The sequence below is a fragment of the Mercenaria mercenaria genome, chromosome 9 (genome assembly GCF_021730395.1).
Source record: "Mercenaria mercenaria strain notata chromosome 9, MADL_Memer_1, whole genome shotgun sequence".
Lineage (NCBI taxonomy): Eukaryota > Metazoa > Mollusca > Bivalvia > Venerida > Veneridae > Mercenaria > Mercenaria mercenaria.
Genome location: NC_069369.1, coordinates 3,000,716 through 3,017,162, shown reverse-complemented (window position 1 = coordinate 3,017,162; position 16,447 = coordinate 3,000,716). Strand labels below are relative to the sequence as shown.

The following is a 16,447-nucleotide window of genomic DNA, read 5'->3' as shown; positions in this document are numbered from 1 at the left end:
ACAGCCGCCAGCTCACACCCTGTATCTCTCAAAACCTGAACTTCTTTATCACCGATATATCCTTTCTTCAATATCAAGTTCCTTTCACCATTTGTTGAATCAATGGTACAGGTGCTTGCTATAACCGAAATGGATTTTCCATGTGCTAACATAAGTCGTCCATCTTCTATGCAGTCTTTTAACCGTTCGTCATCTAATGATATTGCTATAACTGAGGCTGCAACTTTTCTGTCATCCGACTGTCTGTCTTTCTGCGCTTGGCCTTCCTTTCTCCAATCTATAGGTGTAGAATCTTGCGTTCCATGCCTATTTCTCTGTCTTTCCTCATAAGATCCCCTACTAGCTAAAGCAGCACCGCTTACTTTTCTCTTGGATAGGTCTCTGCATTCTCTAGCTATATGACCTTCCTTGTTGCATATAAAACATACAGGCTTTTTAAAAGCTGGCCTTTCTCTTTGTTGGGGCTGAGATGAAGGTGTCATACTTAGACGTTGTGGTGGCCTATTGGATGAGGAATTATTTTTAGCTCACCTGTCACAAAGTGACAAGGTGAGCTTTTGTGATCGCGCGGTGTCCGTCGTCCGTCCGTGCGTCAGTGCATCCGTGCGTCCGTGCGTCCGTAAACTTTTGCTTGTGACCACTCTAGAGGTCACATTTTTCATGGGATCTTTATGAAAGTTGGTCAGAATGTTCATCTTGATGATATCTAGGTCAAGTTCGAAACTGGGTCACGTGCCGTCAAAAACTAGGTCAGTAGGTCTAAAAATAGAAAAACCTTGTGACCTCTCTAGAGGCCATATATTTCACAAGATCTTCATGAAAATTGGTCAGAATGTTCACCTTGATGATATCTAGGTCAAGTTCGAAACTGGGTCACGTGCCATCAAAAACTAGGTCAGTAGGTCTAAAAATAGAAAAACCTTGTGACCTCTCTAGAGGCCATATATTTCACAAGATCTTCATGAAAATTGGTCAGAACGTTCACCTTGATGATATCTAGGTCAAGTTCGAAACTGGATCACGTGCCTTCAAAAACTAGGTCAGTAGGTCTAAAAATAGAAAAACCTTGTGACCTCTCTAGAGGCCATATATTTCACAAGATCTTCATGAAAATTGGTCAGAACGTTCACCTTGATGATATCTAGGTCATGTTCGAAACTGGGTCACGTGCCTTCAAAAACTAGGTCAGTAGGTCTAAAAATAGAAAAACCTTGTGACCTCTCTAGAGGCCATATATTTCACAAGATCTTCATGAAAATTGGTCAGAACGTTCACCTTGATGATATCTAGGTCAAGTTCGAAACTGGATCACGTGCCTTCAAAAACTAGGTCAGTAGGTCTAAAAATAGAAAAACCTTGTGACCTCTCTAGAGGCCATATATTTCACAAGATCTTCATGAAAATTGGTCAGAACGTTCACCTTGATGATATCTAGGTCAAGTTCGAAACTGGGTCACGTGCGGTCAAAAACTAGGTCAGTAGGTCAAATAATAGAAAAACCTTGTGACCTCTCTAAAGGCCATATTTTTCATGGGATCTGTATGAAAGTTGGTCTGAATGTTCATCTTGATGATATCTAGGTCAAGTTTGAAACTGGGTCACGTGCGGTCAAAAAGTAGGTCAGTAGGTCTAAAAATAGAAAAACCTTGTGACCTCTCTAGAGGCCATATATTTCATGAGATCTTCATGAAAATTGGTCAGAATGTTCACCTTGATGATATCTAGGTCAAGTTCGAAAGTGGGTCACATGCCTTCAAAAACTAGGTCAGTAGGTCAAATAACAGAAAAACCTTGTGACCTCTCTAGAGGCCATATTTTTCATGGGATCTGTATTAAAGTTGGTCTGAATGTTCATCTTGATGATATCTAGGTCAGGTTCGAAAGTGGGTCACGTGCCGTTAAAAACTAGGTCAGTAGGTCAAATAATAGAAAAACCTTGTGACCTCTCTAAAGGCCATATTTTTCATGGGATCTGTATGAAAGTTGGTCTGAATGTTCATCTTGATGATATCTAGGTCAAGTTTGAAACAGGGTCATGTGCGGTCAAAAACTAGGTCAGTAGGTCTAAAAATAGAAAAACCTTGTGAATCTGTAGAGGCCATACTTTTGAATGGATCTCCATAAAAATTGGTTAGAATGTTCACCTTGATGATATCTAGGTCAAGTTTGAAACTGGGTCACATGCCATCAAAAACTAGGTCAGTAGGTCAAATAATAAAAAAACCTTGTGACCTCTCTAGAGGCCATACTTTTCATGGGATCTGTATGAAAATTGGTCTGAATGTTCATCTTGATGATATCTAGGTCAAGTTTGAAACTGGGTCAACTGCGGTCAAAAACTAGGTCAGTAGGTCTAAAATTATTAAAATCTTTTGACCTCTCTAGAGGCCATATTTTTCAATGGATCTTCATGAAAATTGATCTGAATGTTCACCTTGATGATATCTAGGTCAATTTCGAAACTGGGTCACGTGCGGTCAAAAGCTAGGCCAGTAGGTATAAAAATAGAAAAACCTTGTGACCTCTTTAGAGGCCATATTTTTCATGAGATTTTCATGAAAATTAGTGAGAATGTTCACCTTGATGATATCTAGGTAAAGTTCAAAACAGGGTCACGTACCTTCGAAAACTAGATCAATAGGTCAAATAATAGAAAAACCTTGTGACCTCTCTAGAGACCATATTTTTCAATGGATCTTCATGAAAATTGGTCAGAATTTTTATCTTGATAATATCTAGGTAAAGTTCAAAACTGGGTCACATGAGCTCAAAAACTAGGTCACTATGTCAAATAATAGAAAAAAACGACGTCATACTTAAAACTGGGTCATGTGGGAAGAGGTGAGCGATTCAGGACCATCATGGTCCTCTTGTTCAAAACCCTGTTCGAGGTGATAGTACCACCATGCGCTTCAATGTACTGTTCTGCTAACTGCGTGATCTCAGCTCTCGATTTTGCAACTCTTTCCTTTAAGAACAAAGCAAGGTCTGTGGAACATATTTGGATGAACTGTTCTCTGATTATAAGGTCTTTCAGCATTTCAAACGTATTATCAACTTCTGCCATCTCTGTCCATCGACTGAAATACCTGTCCAGCCTTGCCATAAACTGGAAAACAGTTTCACCACGCTCTGGCTTGCATTCCCTGAACTTCAATCTAAAACCTTCTTCTGTTAACTGATAACGCTTCAGAACTGCTTTCTTCAATGCAGTATAGTCATTTGCTTGGTCTGGAGGCATGCTTGTATATACGTCCAGGCCTTTTCCTGTGAGTAATGAGCTGAGGCTTACAGCCCATGTCTCTTCTTTCCATCCCTGGCTTTTTGCAAATCGTTCATATCATTCAAGGTATGCATCCATATCATCTTTACTTTCCTCAAATTTCGGTAGCCTTGGTCGCAGTGTTTTACTGCTCAAGTGCTCAGCACCTTTATCAACACCCAAGGCTCCAGCATCAGCCTTTATTTTAAGCATTTCCAACTCCTGTTCCTTCAAAACTCGTTCTTCCTCTTTTAAAGCTCGTTCTTTCTCTAAACGTTCCAACTCAAACAATCTTTTTTCTTTTGCCTGTTGTTCCTCATAATCCCGTTTTTGTTCCTCATAATGCCGTAACTTCTCGGCCTCTTGAGCCTCAAACCTACGCCTGTCTTCATCTCGTCTCTGCATACGCTCCTCACGTTCCGTATATTCCTTCTCTTTCCTATCTACAAATTCTATGAGCTCTGAACCTGTGAGACCCATACGTTCACCCATCTCAACCCATTTATCGTAGTTCATCTTTAAGCTTTAGGCTGGAACTAACTCTAAAATTCAACTATATGTGACTCAGACTACCTTCAGTCACAGCGCCTTCTGGTACACCAACAGAACGTTAAAACCACTAGTCTCTGTACCTCCTTGGATATAGATCCCGGACGAGCCCCCAAATTGTCAGGATACTGGTTATATGACCCAGGGAAGTGCCTACACCTTTAGTATCTTGAGCAATGGTTTGGGTCCAATCGCTAAGGTGACAATGTCTTAGACTAGCTGACAAACGATGTAGAATGTCCTTTGTTAAAACGTAAAGCTGGTGAGACCAAATATCTCAGATATAGAATTTTCCTCTGGCTACCTTGCCTAAATGATTCGTGTACCAATGATTCGTAAATGATTTTAATTATGAGCTAGACAATTTCAGGGATCAGGCAAATCACTAAATGTTTCAAATTAACAATTTTCAATTAGCTCAAACTCCTATAGGCTGGAGACTCTATACTTGACTGGTCTTTTTGTTGAAGTTCCCGTCAGACAATGTCTTTGAATCAACAACATACGAGTCCTATCGCATAGATGCTCGGCCTCTGTCCTCTCAGCTCTATATGAATGCCCTGATTCCTGGATGCTCAGCGCCTATATGCTATCATATATAGCATTCAACTACCATATAGGTATATCCCCGATGCCTTGGCTGTACTTCGCCAATAATGCTGAATCGTCTATAAGCTGGAACCCTCCTACTATCTCAGTAGATTACCAAACTCCGGGTCTCTGTCTCAGCTTCCCGATGCTCAGCCTATATATGCTATGGTCTATAGCATTCAATTACCTTTAAGGTAAAACTCCTATGCGCTGGCCCTATAGCTCGAAACCTTATCGAAATTCTGCTACTCTTCTTTAGTCTAAGAACTTCCAAAGTCTTCTTTTTAATAATTTATCCACCCTGACAGGGTAACTGCAATAGTCTCCTTCTCAAGGTACTGGGATAAATTATTAGTTGAATCCTCGATGTGTCTTCTTCAACTGCTGGATACCGAATGAGCTCTCTATCATTCATCTACCTATTTATACCCCAGCAGACGTGCTATTTTTAGAACTTGTTTCTGATTGGTCCAAATTTATACATTGTGTCTTACAACGAGTACCTGCTCTATCAAATATCTGGTTCCCTTTAATTTTTGTATATGGCATAATGTGCGAAGCTGGGACCCAGTCATTCACATAATGAACCCAAATCAGCCACAAATGACCCAAATTCTATTAATTACAGCAATTCAACAATAATTATAGCAACGACAACATGAAAAGGGAGTCAATCACTATCTGTGCTTATGTGTTACGTTATCAGTATATCAGATATACAAATTATTCTGACAACCATATTGATGTCATATCAATATTATGTGGCACCATACAGGCATCAAGAAAGTGTGCTACAATATTTGAGCTACTATTTTATATAAAAACATTTCAGAATCACTGATATACCGGTAACAGAATATGTTCACCCACGTTAGGTACACACTCCTTAAGTGTTATCTTCCATGTTTGAATATTATTAAAACAGGATTATGTTGACGTCACGTCGGTGCCATACTTGTGCCATGAAATAGTGCTTATTTATTTCATCCACTTACTTGCACAAAAGATATATAAGAATCAAAATAGCATATTAGTAGAATAATGGTTAAACCATCTGAATAGGTTATATTCTGCACAGAATAATTCTTTCAGGCTATGCCATCTTGAAAATAGTTTGTGGGTGTTTATATATATGTTGTTCTCAAATCATTTGTCTGCCACTGATTAATGTGGGGAAGTTGTCAATTAATTGCAGAGAACAGGTATGTACTGGTACAGAATCCAGGAAAACTGATATGAGTTAACTGTCTGCTATTACATATTAAACTGTAATACTGTTGAAAAACGACATTAAACCCAAAACGGATAAACAGATATAACCTCTTTGCATGATATATTTAAACATAGTTCTGCCTTGTTTTATTTGTAACCCTTATGCTGGACACGACTGATTCTGCCTTTGCGACCTGTGTATATATCATGATCAGCCTGCACATCCGTACAGTCTGATCATCATTTGCACTGTTTGCCATCCAGTCAGTATCTTTTGGTAATCATCCCTTTTAACAGTTAATGGAACTGTCAAAATTGAAAGATGGACAAGTTCATTGAAGAAATTTAGCAGGGTAAGGGTTTAGTAACGACAGCTTGTGCAGTCTCATGCATTAATAAAAATGGCTGTTGGAATGAAACTAGGATATTTGTCTTTCACAAACACAAAGGCTGACTTTACAAATGAGATATTCCCCATACTGAAATTGGGGACTAGGCCTACTGAGATATGTTTATACTAAATTATATTTCTACTATATTTTCAGATATTTCTGACTTTGATTCAGATTTTGAGGATGATGTAGAAGATACAAGTCAACCTTTAATGAGAAATTCTTCGTTACCAAATGTACAAGTTGGTACGTAACTACTTAGGTGTTCCACCAAGTTTTCATGCTGTTAACAAAAGTGAAACCTTATGAAGAATACTCCTACAGAATGTTGATGCCTTTTGATTTCTTTTAATAGAGATTGTACCTGAACATTTTAACTGGATCTGGTCCTTTATTTTAAAAGTCTGTAATAGAGTACATCAGTTTCATAAAGTTGAAGTTTTCATCAAGAATTTTGCATGCTGAAAAGCAAAATTTATCAGTAAAAAAAAAAATTGATCCTATTTGTGAGTTTGTTTAAAGATGTATGACGGGACTCTGGGCAGTATACTATAGATCTGATGTGATTCCAAAGTTATTGTCTATTTCAAGACCAATAAATTAACATATATAGTCGCAGCCTGGGGCAGAAAACAACATTATTATTAAGGAAAAAAAAACGTGCAGGCTATAGCATAGACATACCATCAATCCAATTAGTTTTATCAAATTCATTTTCCAATAATACCGTAACCAAGGACTCAAAATTTATGGAAAAAAAAGTAGCGGTATCAAAAGTTATGATCCTGATGATCATGCCAATCGGTACCAAAAATTTTTCTGACATAGACATACCATCAATCCAGTTAGTTTTATCAAATTCATTTTCCAATAATAACCAAGGACTCAAAATTTATGGAAAAAAAGTAGCGGTATCAAAAGTTATGGTCCTGATGATCATGCCAATCGGTACCAAAAATTTTTCTGACAGAGGAAATAATTTGTGGCAAGTAGTACAATGTTTTACCAAAGTTTTGGGACATGAAAAAAAAAAAATTTGCTGTCCCAAGACTTAATTTAAAAAAGAAATATTTTGAGGAAAAAATACTGCAAACTTCAGGGACATGGATTTTACCTGGGATGGTAACAGTGGGGTGGGGGGGAGTACACCAGCTGTTGTCACATGTATCCACAAGATTTATATCTACAAGTCACACTTCTTGTAGAGAGATCAAAAGAAATTCTGCTCTTTCATGTTAAAGATCAAAGCGGAACACTGTCAATGTTATATCCTTTGAAGCTACATCACAGAATAAATTTTAAATGTTGGGTAACAGTCCTTACATCTTCACCTTCATAAATTTGTGTATTTTGCAGCGAACTGAATTCTTAAATTAATACAGGGTTTCATAATTTTAGCCATATGCATATGTTGTTATAGATGTTGTTCTCTGAAATAGCAATCATCATTACTCATTTTTGAGTCGTTTTTAGCTGGAAGTATGGAGAGCTATCCTATTCAACCCGGCGTTGGCGTCCTTCCACATCCGCACTTTGGTTAAAGTTTTGATGCACTTTCTCTTTATCTTTGTTATTACTTGATGGATTTGCTTCAGACTTAAAATAATTGTTCATTATCATCATATGGCACAAGGGTCATAACTCTGGCACCAATATTTCATGAATTATTCCCCCTTTTTATTTAGAATTTCAGGTTAAAGTTTAGGTGCACTTTCACTTTATCTCAGTTATTACTAAATGGATTTGATTCAAACTTAAACTAGTTGTTCCACATCATCACCCACATCGTATGACACAAGGTCCATAACTCTGGCACCAATTTTTCATGAATTATTCCCCCTTTTTACTTAGAATTTTATATTAATTTTGATGCATTTTCTTTATATTTCAGAAGGGATTTGATTCAAACTTAAAATAATTGTTCATCATCATCACCTACATCATTTGACACAAGGGCCATAACTGTGACACCTGTATTTTATGAGTTATCCTCCTTTTTACTTAAAATTTCAAGTTAAAGATTTTATGCGCTTTCACTCCATCTATGTTATTACCAAACAGATCTGATTAAAACTGAAACAGTTGTACCAATCATCATCCACATCATATGACACAAGGACAATAACTCTTGCACCAATATATTTTTAATTATCCCCGTTTTTTTTATTAAACTTTCAGGTTAAAGTTTTGATGCACTTTCACTTTATCTCTGTTATTACTAAATGGATTTGATTCAAACTTAGAATAGTTGTACTACATCATCACCCACATAATATGATACAAGGGCCGTAACTCTTTCACCAATATTTCACGAATTATGCCCCCTTTTTAATTAGAATTTCAGGTTAATTGTGGTGCACTTTCACAATATCTTTGTCATTACTTAATGAATTTTATGAAAACTTGAATTAGTTTTTCCAGATCATCAGTCACAAATATTTTATGAGTTATATCCCCTTTTTACTTAGAATTTCAGTTTAACTTAAATGCTTTTTATATCACTGTTGTTACTAAATGAATTTAATCAAACTTCAAATGGTTGTTCCACATCATCACTCACATCATACAACACAAGTTTAATAATGCTGGCACTTGTACATTCTGAGTGTTGCCTTCTTTTTACTAATGGAATTTCCGGTTAAAATGGTGATGCTCTTTTGCTGTATCTCTAGTATTACTAAATAGATTTGATTCAAACTTAAAATAGTTGTTCCGAATTATTAGCCGCATGATATGACACATGGTGCATTACTTTTGCAGAAGTTTTCCATGAATTATGTTCCTTTTATACTGATTTAATGTTTTGAGACTTAAGCTATTGTCCATTATCTTCATCCACATTTGAGTCATTAAACACTCCAGTGACAGCTCCAGCTTCCTCAGATGTACCCAATTTCACTATCCAGCATCGAAATAGTCACGCGTGCTGTCTCCTGTGACAGCTCTTGTTCATTTTAGAAGTTAAGATATTTAAACTAAATGGCATTCTTCTCCCTTTTATTTTTGCAACATAACAATATCATTAAAAGAATGTCAGTGTTATAAACTTGCAAATTCCTTTGGACAGTATCATTGCAATTTATCTTATAAAATCATTTAAAGCCAACAAATAATTTTGTCTGATTCTTAACATCTTTTAATAAGTTGTTAAATAAAAGGAATAAATCGCGGGGTGAATGCGAAAGAGTTCTAAGTGCATATAAATAAAGAAGCACTTAGACCTCTTTCGCATTCACCCCTTGAAATGAACTAAACAGGGCTTGAGCTAGGGCGCGACTTGAGTGAAATAGTCGCTGTGGAGCTCCCCACTTTGCTTTAATCTGACATCATTGCGAAATTCAAGTCGCCCGATTTTCTTATCATTACCACATATTAGTCTACTGACAGTTTGCAAGCTTGTGAACTTGACTCAAATACACGATGGCATAATTCAAGCTCTGCCTACTTCCATACACTAAGTGTGAAGGCGGTTACGTCACTTTGTGTTATTAAACTTAGCAGTAGGTATTGATATTACATCAACATATACGTTCTGTTTTTGTGCTTTAAAAAATTCCTTGCCTCGAATAATTTATTTAAATCCACTAATTTTACTCACATTTCTGAAACACTATAAAACATCCAGATTTTGACACTTGCTGTGACAAAAATAACTTCACTGAGATTCATGCACATTTTGACACCTGTTAGAACAACTTTTTTTTTTTGATACACTTTCACTCTATCTCAGTTATTACTAAACGGACTTGATCCAAACTTAAAATATTTGTTCCAGCTTAATCCCACATCATATGACACAAGGTGCATAACTCTGGCACCAATTTTCTTGAATTATGCCCCCTTTTACTTAGAATTTAAGGTTAATTTTGATGCATTTTCACTATATCTCCGTTATTACGAAATGCATTTGATTCAAACTTGAAGTAGTTTTTCCACATCATCACCCACATCATATGACACAAGGTGCATAACTCTTGCACCAATATTTTTTGAATTATGCCCCCTTTTACTTAGAATTATACTTATATAGTGTTTTGGTACACTTTATCTTTACCTCTCTTATTACTTGGTATTTTTGACACAAACTCAAGCTATTGTGCAATATCCTCATCCACCATTGGAGTCATTAAACACTCCAGTGACAGTTTCAGTTTCCTCAGATGTGCCCAGTTTCACTATCCAGCATCGAAATAGTCAAGCGCGCTGTCTCCTGTGACAGCTCTTTTACTATATGTTCTATATAGACACTGGACACTATTGCAATTTTGCATGCATTCCAAACCCCCTAAAAATACCTAACTCAGCAGAATTATTCAAGAGAAAAAATTCCAGCCACAATAAACATTGGGTTGACCGGCTCTTTCCACCATTTTGAACCAAATCACATGCGTGTGAAGAATACTCTCTAAATGGCTGCAAACAGGCAAAATTGGCCCTATCAGAAAGTCATGTTATGCATATTATGACATTCTCATTCTGACAAATTATACATGTACCTACTATTTCATATCTCCTCTATTCAAATATGTCATTTATTGGAGGTCTTTCACTCAAAAATTCACCAGTATTCACCATCAAACAGGTGAACTATTTTCTGCGTAACCACTTTATTTTCTGCGTAACCACTTCCTTATTGTCAACCAAGGGCAAATAACTGTGATCTTGTGCAAGTGCAATACACATGTAATATTATTAGAAGGCCTGTGAAATTGCTTTCATGGGTTTTTCGTGATTTAACTTTTAATGCAGTAAGGACTTGAAACTTAATTTCTTTTTCTAATTCTGTTGTTATTTTAATACTTTAGATGAATTGACCTAAACAAAGATTGGAAATTATATAAAGATAGTTAAAAGTATATTTAGTTCCTTTTTTTGTCTGAAGTCGTGGCACCCAAATCTCTCCACTTTTCCTTAATCTTAGCTGAGGGAGAAGTGAGGGAGAAGTGTCTTCTCCCTAAAATCTAAGCCTAGCTTAAGCCCTGGTTAATAAGGTCTCTCACTTTCTTGGCACTGTGTATTCACTAAATTATCGGAATTTATTTTTTAGTCCGAAACACCCTACAGTTTATGACATGAACTTGCTGATTTTTGCTAAATTATGGTCAATTTTTGCATGCTGTGCAAGTATTTAAATAAAAAATGATAAACTTGGTGTAAGCACTAAACTGCCTCATAATCAAATGTCTCTGATCCAATGTATATCCTGTCAAAGCTAAATAAATATTGATTGTCAGCAAAAACGAAAGTACTCTTTGGCAGGTGGCGGTAAAATGACGTAATTTTAAGACTAGTTTGCAATTGTTTTGAACACTACAGATCAGCTATTTGATCATTCTAAAATCTTGCATGCCCATTTTTGTAAACATTTGCCTCCAGGTACGTTTGATTAAACAGTTAATTGTTTGCCGATTGTGACAATAGGTGGTATGATGATTTAATAATGCCTCCAGGGTGTATCACTCAATTAACAAGGGGATTGTACATAACTGTCAAAATTATGTGCCATGTTGCCTCCAGACTAGAGTATTGATTTCCAGGCTATTTGATATGGAGTTTCAAGATAGCCGAATGGGCATGCTCTGAAAAAATATAGTAGCCGGACAGAATTTTCTGATAGCACCCAGGCTTAGGACAATGTCATGGGATTTCTCAAACCCTGTTTTCAAAGCAGTAAGAAAAATGCTTAGAGATATTGTGATCCGGAGATGGCAGTACTTCATTAATACATGAAATGTATACGAACTTATAAAGTAAAGATTGTACTAAACAGAAAGTACAGATCTTACAGCATTTTGTCAGTCTTCTATATAAATCAGCAGGAATCACAAAAAAATGACAAAATCTTATGGAATTATCATAAAATACCGAATTGGCGAATCGGAAAAAAATAGGTAATTTTCCAAAATTGGGAATTCATTTCAAAAGTTCTTTTGTAAATACTTCATTTCTAATCCTATTTTGATATTCTATATAGATTATATTTAACAGAAAACAGCAAATAATGTTTATTGATAATATGAGCAGTGCCATAAGAAAACTAACATAGTGCATTTGCGACCAGCATGGATCCAGACCAACCTGCACATCCGTGCAGTCTGGTCAGGATCCATGCTGTTCGCTAACAGTTTCTCTAATTGCAATAGGCTTTGAAAGCAAACAGCATGGATCCTGACCAGACTGCATGGATGCGCAGGCTGGTCTGGATCCATGCTGGTCGCAAATGCACTATGTTGGTTTTCTCATGGCGCGGCTCATATATTGTTTTTCCTCTAATTTTGGGAATTTTTAGTCAGAAATTGGGAAAATCTGGTCCCTATTTTTCATTGGGAATGGTTTCTTTTACCGGATCATATCGTATAAGGAAAAAAATCACTGAATTTGCTGCTTGAGTTTTAGACATCTGAGTTAAAATTTTAATATGATTTTGTTTATTATCAGAGTCAACACATGAGACTCGTGAGCATGTTTTGAGTATGCCAAACTGTTGGTGGAAAAAGGTGATCTGGGGTGTTTCTCTGCCACTCAAACTTCTGTTCTACGTCACTATACCTGATTGTAGGCTTACCAGATGGCGGAGCTGTTTCATCATGACCTTCATCATGAGTCTAGTCTGGTTATCATTTCTTTCCTATGTAATGGTGTGGATGATAACTATAATAGGTAAACCAGTCTTTTGAAAGCTAGTTATAGCTACTTCTGCATGTATTTGATTTAAGAAATAATTTACAGCAAAACAGTGCTTTATCACTATTTATACATGATGGGCCGTTATATGTCGGGCGTAATAATTTCATGAGGGCACAGCCCTCATGAAATTATTTCGGACAACATATAACCGCTCGAGTGCTATAAATTATTTCGATTCTAATATGTTCTTTATTGTAAAATTCATATCAAATATAATGGAACTGTTTCTTCGCGCAAGCATGTCGCCAATAGTAGGTCTTTGTTTATACACGCCAGGGCCGGAAACGGTAATACGTCTTGCGGCAGAGTTCAGTTCGGGCGAAAATTATTGTGAATTATTCAGCAAAGCGAATAACTAACTCATTACGTGTGTAAATTAATCAGCACATTTGTACAATGTGACAATTCGTTTAAAACATGTTATTAAGTAAAACATTTTACGAAACTTGAAAGCGCTATTTCTTCATGCGTACATGGCACTAAATATCACGTTGACGTGATGTCAACATAACATCGTTGTGATGATTAAAGCATTGTAATCATATTAGAATAAACAATATGATTTTTCAAAGCATTTATATGATATACAAAGAAAAAACAGCCAGTGATAAATACAGGGTCTTAATTGTGTTTGATTTTTAACTTAGGTTCATAGGTGAACTTTTGTGATGGTGCTTTGTCCACCAAGCGTGGTCTGTCTAAATTTTTCAGGAAGTTGTTCTCATTGATAACTTAATGGATGTTCACAACATAGGCAAACGTTTCTGTGCATAGTTTTTAATATTCTTGAAAGGCACTTAGGGGCAGCCAGACCTAAAAGTAAAGGTCCTTTTAATGACGTCTTCTCTCAAACCTGACCTGATGGTTGTTCATCAGTCTTGGTTCAGAAGCATCCTTGTTTGAACAAATAGAGCTGTTAGAGCTAAAAATAGGAAAACAACTTTAAACATCTTATTATGAACAAAATAATGAATGTTTACCATACTCTTGTCAAAAATATCTTTACATGCACTTTTCTCAAGTGTATTCAAATGGTTTAACTAAGTAATAAGTTCATGCTGTTGAAATTTGCTGATCTCGCAATTTGGCTAGTGACACAAGATTATTCCTGATCAGGAATAATTAGCAAGATACTTTAAATTAGCTTAAAAATATATAATTGCGGGTTTGTTTGTTTTTATCAGATTTCAGTAAACACTTGAATCCTTGCTTACAATGACAACTTTGTCTAAAAAAATTCATCAGAAAAAAGTTTTTAATATATTGCAGGTGTCAAGTTGTGGGTTTTTGGGATGCCTTTTCAGACTGATATTCCTATATTTCAAAGTATACATGATAGGAAGATAACTAACTAGTCTGTGTTCAGACCCTGTGTTTTGTTCAGAGGAGATAACTCCTGAGGCTACTCAAAAGTTGTGTAATTATGTCCCTTTTCTTCTCAAAACACTGAATAATCAAAGCCAAGAAAGATTGGTCAGAATGTATAAGAGAAATGATTAAAAACTTTAAAAAAGACTAATACCTGCTTGTTAGGCATCAGAATAATGTTATTTTTTTTAGTTTGCTAAAATTTTGATAATCTCTGATTTCATCAGCTCACAATATTGTTTGATCCATGTTGTTTCCTTGATTTCTCTTGAGATACAGGAAAATACCATTGATTTTATACATCATTTTCTTGTTTTTTACAATACATTTTTGGCCATAAAATTTTCATTATTGAAGATATTCTGCTACCATCCTCGAGATCTTTGAAGTAATGAATAGTGTTTATCTAAATATTGCTAAATAAAAAAAAAAAAACATTATAAATTAGGTGAATCAAAAATAAAGTATAAATGAGACTTTGCTACATGTTATGTGTTTATTAGTTTCTCCAGTGCTCTTGCAGCTTTTTCAGATTAATTTAAATAGTTCTACTCCACTGTACGCATAAGTTATGTTGGTAGCATTTAGAGTAGAGTGCCATTTTGAAGCTGATTGATATGACTATAATAGTTTTTGATATGATTATTATTTTACAACAGGAATAAGTATGTTCTGGATATGTCAGCACAGACAGGGCATTTATTGCCAGCCTGTTTCCTAACCCAGCTTTCTTATAAGCCCAGAATGGCAGCCCTCAGTGTATAGACACTGAAGCTGTGGCATTATCATAGGCTATATTGCTTTGATGGTCAGGGCTAATTTTGATTCATATAGTTCGTCTTAAATACTAAAATATATATTTTCTCAAGTCTACAGTTTAAACAATTGTATTATTGATTTTGGAATAATATAGGATACAGTTTCATAAATATTGACTTTATGAATATTAGGTAGAGGTTTTGCCTGAGTATTTATGATCTTTTTATATTTATTACCTCCCTTTAAAACTTAAAACAAACTTTAGGTAATTATTACTTCCCTTTGTTTTTAGTAAGAAAAGGTAGAGTTGAAGTACACTAGGAAATGTTTTATTAGATAATACCTGAGAGAATTCCTGAACTCTTCACTTACTGCCTTGAAATTGATATCAAGTCATCAGCTGATTGCAATAAATATCTGTATTTTGCAATTTTTGCAATGAATTTTAGAGTATATTTTAACATTTTTTCCCCTGCAGGATATACAGCTGGTATTGCAGACACAATCATGGGGCTAACTTTTATAGCTTTTGGCGTCAGCCTTCCAGATGTCATATCAAGTGTGATAGTGGTACGAGAAGGGCTTGGTGATATGGCTGTCAGCAATGCGGTTGGCAGTAACGTGTTTGATATTCTCATATGTCTTGGCGTCCCTTGGTTTATACAGAGTTTAATCAAAGGGAGTGCTGTCCAAGTATACAGTGAAGGTACTGTAGGATGAATTTTAATTTGAATCATTTTCATTTTTAGCTCACCTGTCACATAGTGACAAGGTGAGCTTTTGTGATCACCCTTCGTCCGTCGTCAGTCCGTCCGTGCGAGCGTCAACAATTCCTTGTCTGCACGATAGTGGTTTCATTTATGATTTTATTTTAACCAAACTTGCACACAACTTGTATCACCATAAGGTCACGGTTCCTTTCTTGAACTGGCCAGATCCCATTATGGGTTCCAGAGTTATGGCCCCTGAAAGGGCCAAAATTAGCTATTTTGACCATGTCTGCACAATAGCAGCTTTATTTATGATTTGATTTTTACCAAACTGGCACACAACTTGTATCACCACGAGATCTTGGTTCCTTTCTTGAACTGGCCGGATTCCATTATGGGTTCCAGAGTTATGGCCCCTTAAAGGGCCAGAATTAGCTATTTTGACCTTGTCTGCACAATAGCAGCTTCATTTATGATTTGAATTTAACCAAACTTGCACACAACTTGTATCACCATAAAATCTTGGTTCCTTTCTTGAACTGGCGAGATTCCTTTATGGATTTCAGAGTGATGGCCCCTGAAAGGGCCAAAATTAGCTATTTTGACCTTGTCTGCACAATAGCAGCTTCATTTATGATTTGAATTTAATCAAACTTGCACAAAACTTGTGTCACCATAAGATCTTAGTTCCTTTCTTGATCCGGCCAGATCCCACAATGGGTTCCAGAGTTATGGCCCCTGAAAGGGCCAAAATTAGCTATTTTGACCTTGTCTGCACAATAGCAGCTTCATTTATGATTTGATTTTAACCAAACTTGCACACAACTTGTATCACCACGAGATCTTGCTTGCTTTCTTCAACTGGCCATATTCCATCATGGGTTCCAGAGTTATGGCCCCTTAAAGGTCCAAAATTG

At 36.1% G+C, this 16,447-nt stretch overlaps 1 protein-coding gene across 1 annotated transcript in view; it reads left to right on the top strand.

The window, feature by feature from the left end:
* Nucleotides 1–16,447, top strand: part of LOC123546367 (probable sodium/potassium/calcium exchanger CG1090) — a 63,000-nt gene that overhangs the window by 37,729 nt on the left and 8,824 nt on the right. The window contains exons 7-9 of the mRNA XM_045332571.2: nt 6,160–6,252; nt 12,445–12,666; nt 15,299–15,526. Coding sequence (XP_045188506.2) covers nt 6,160–6,252; nt 12,445–12,666; nt 15,299–15,526 — 543 coding nt within the window. The remainder of the gene's footprint in view (nt 1–6,159; nt 6,253–12,444; nt 12,667–15,298; nt 15,527–16,447) is intronic.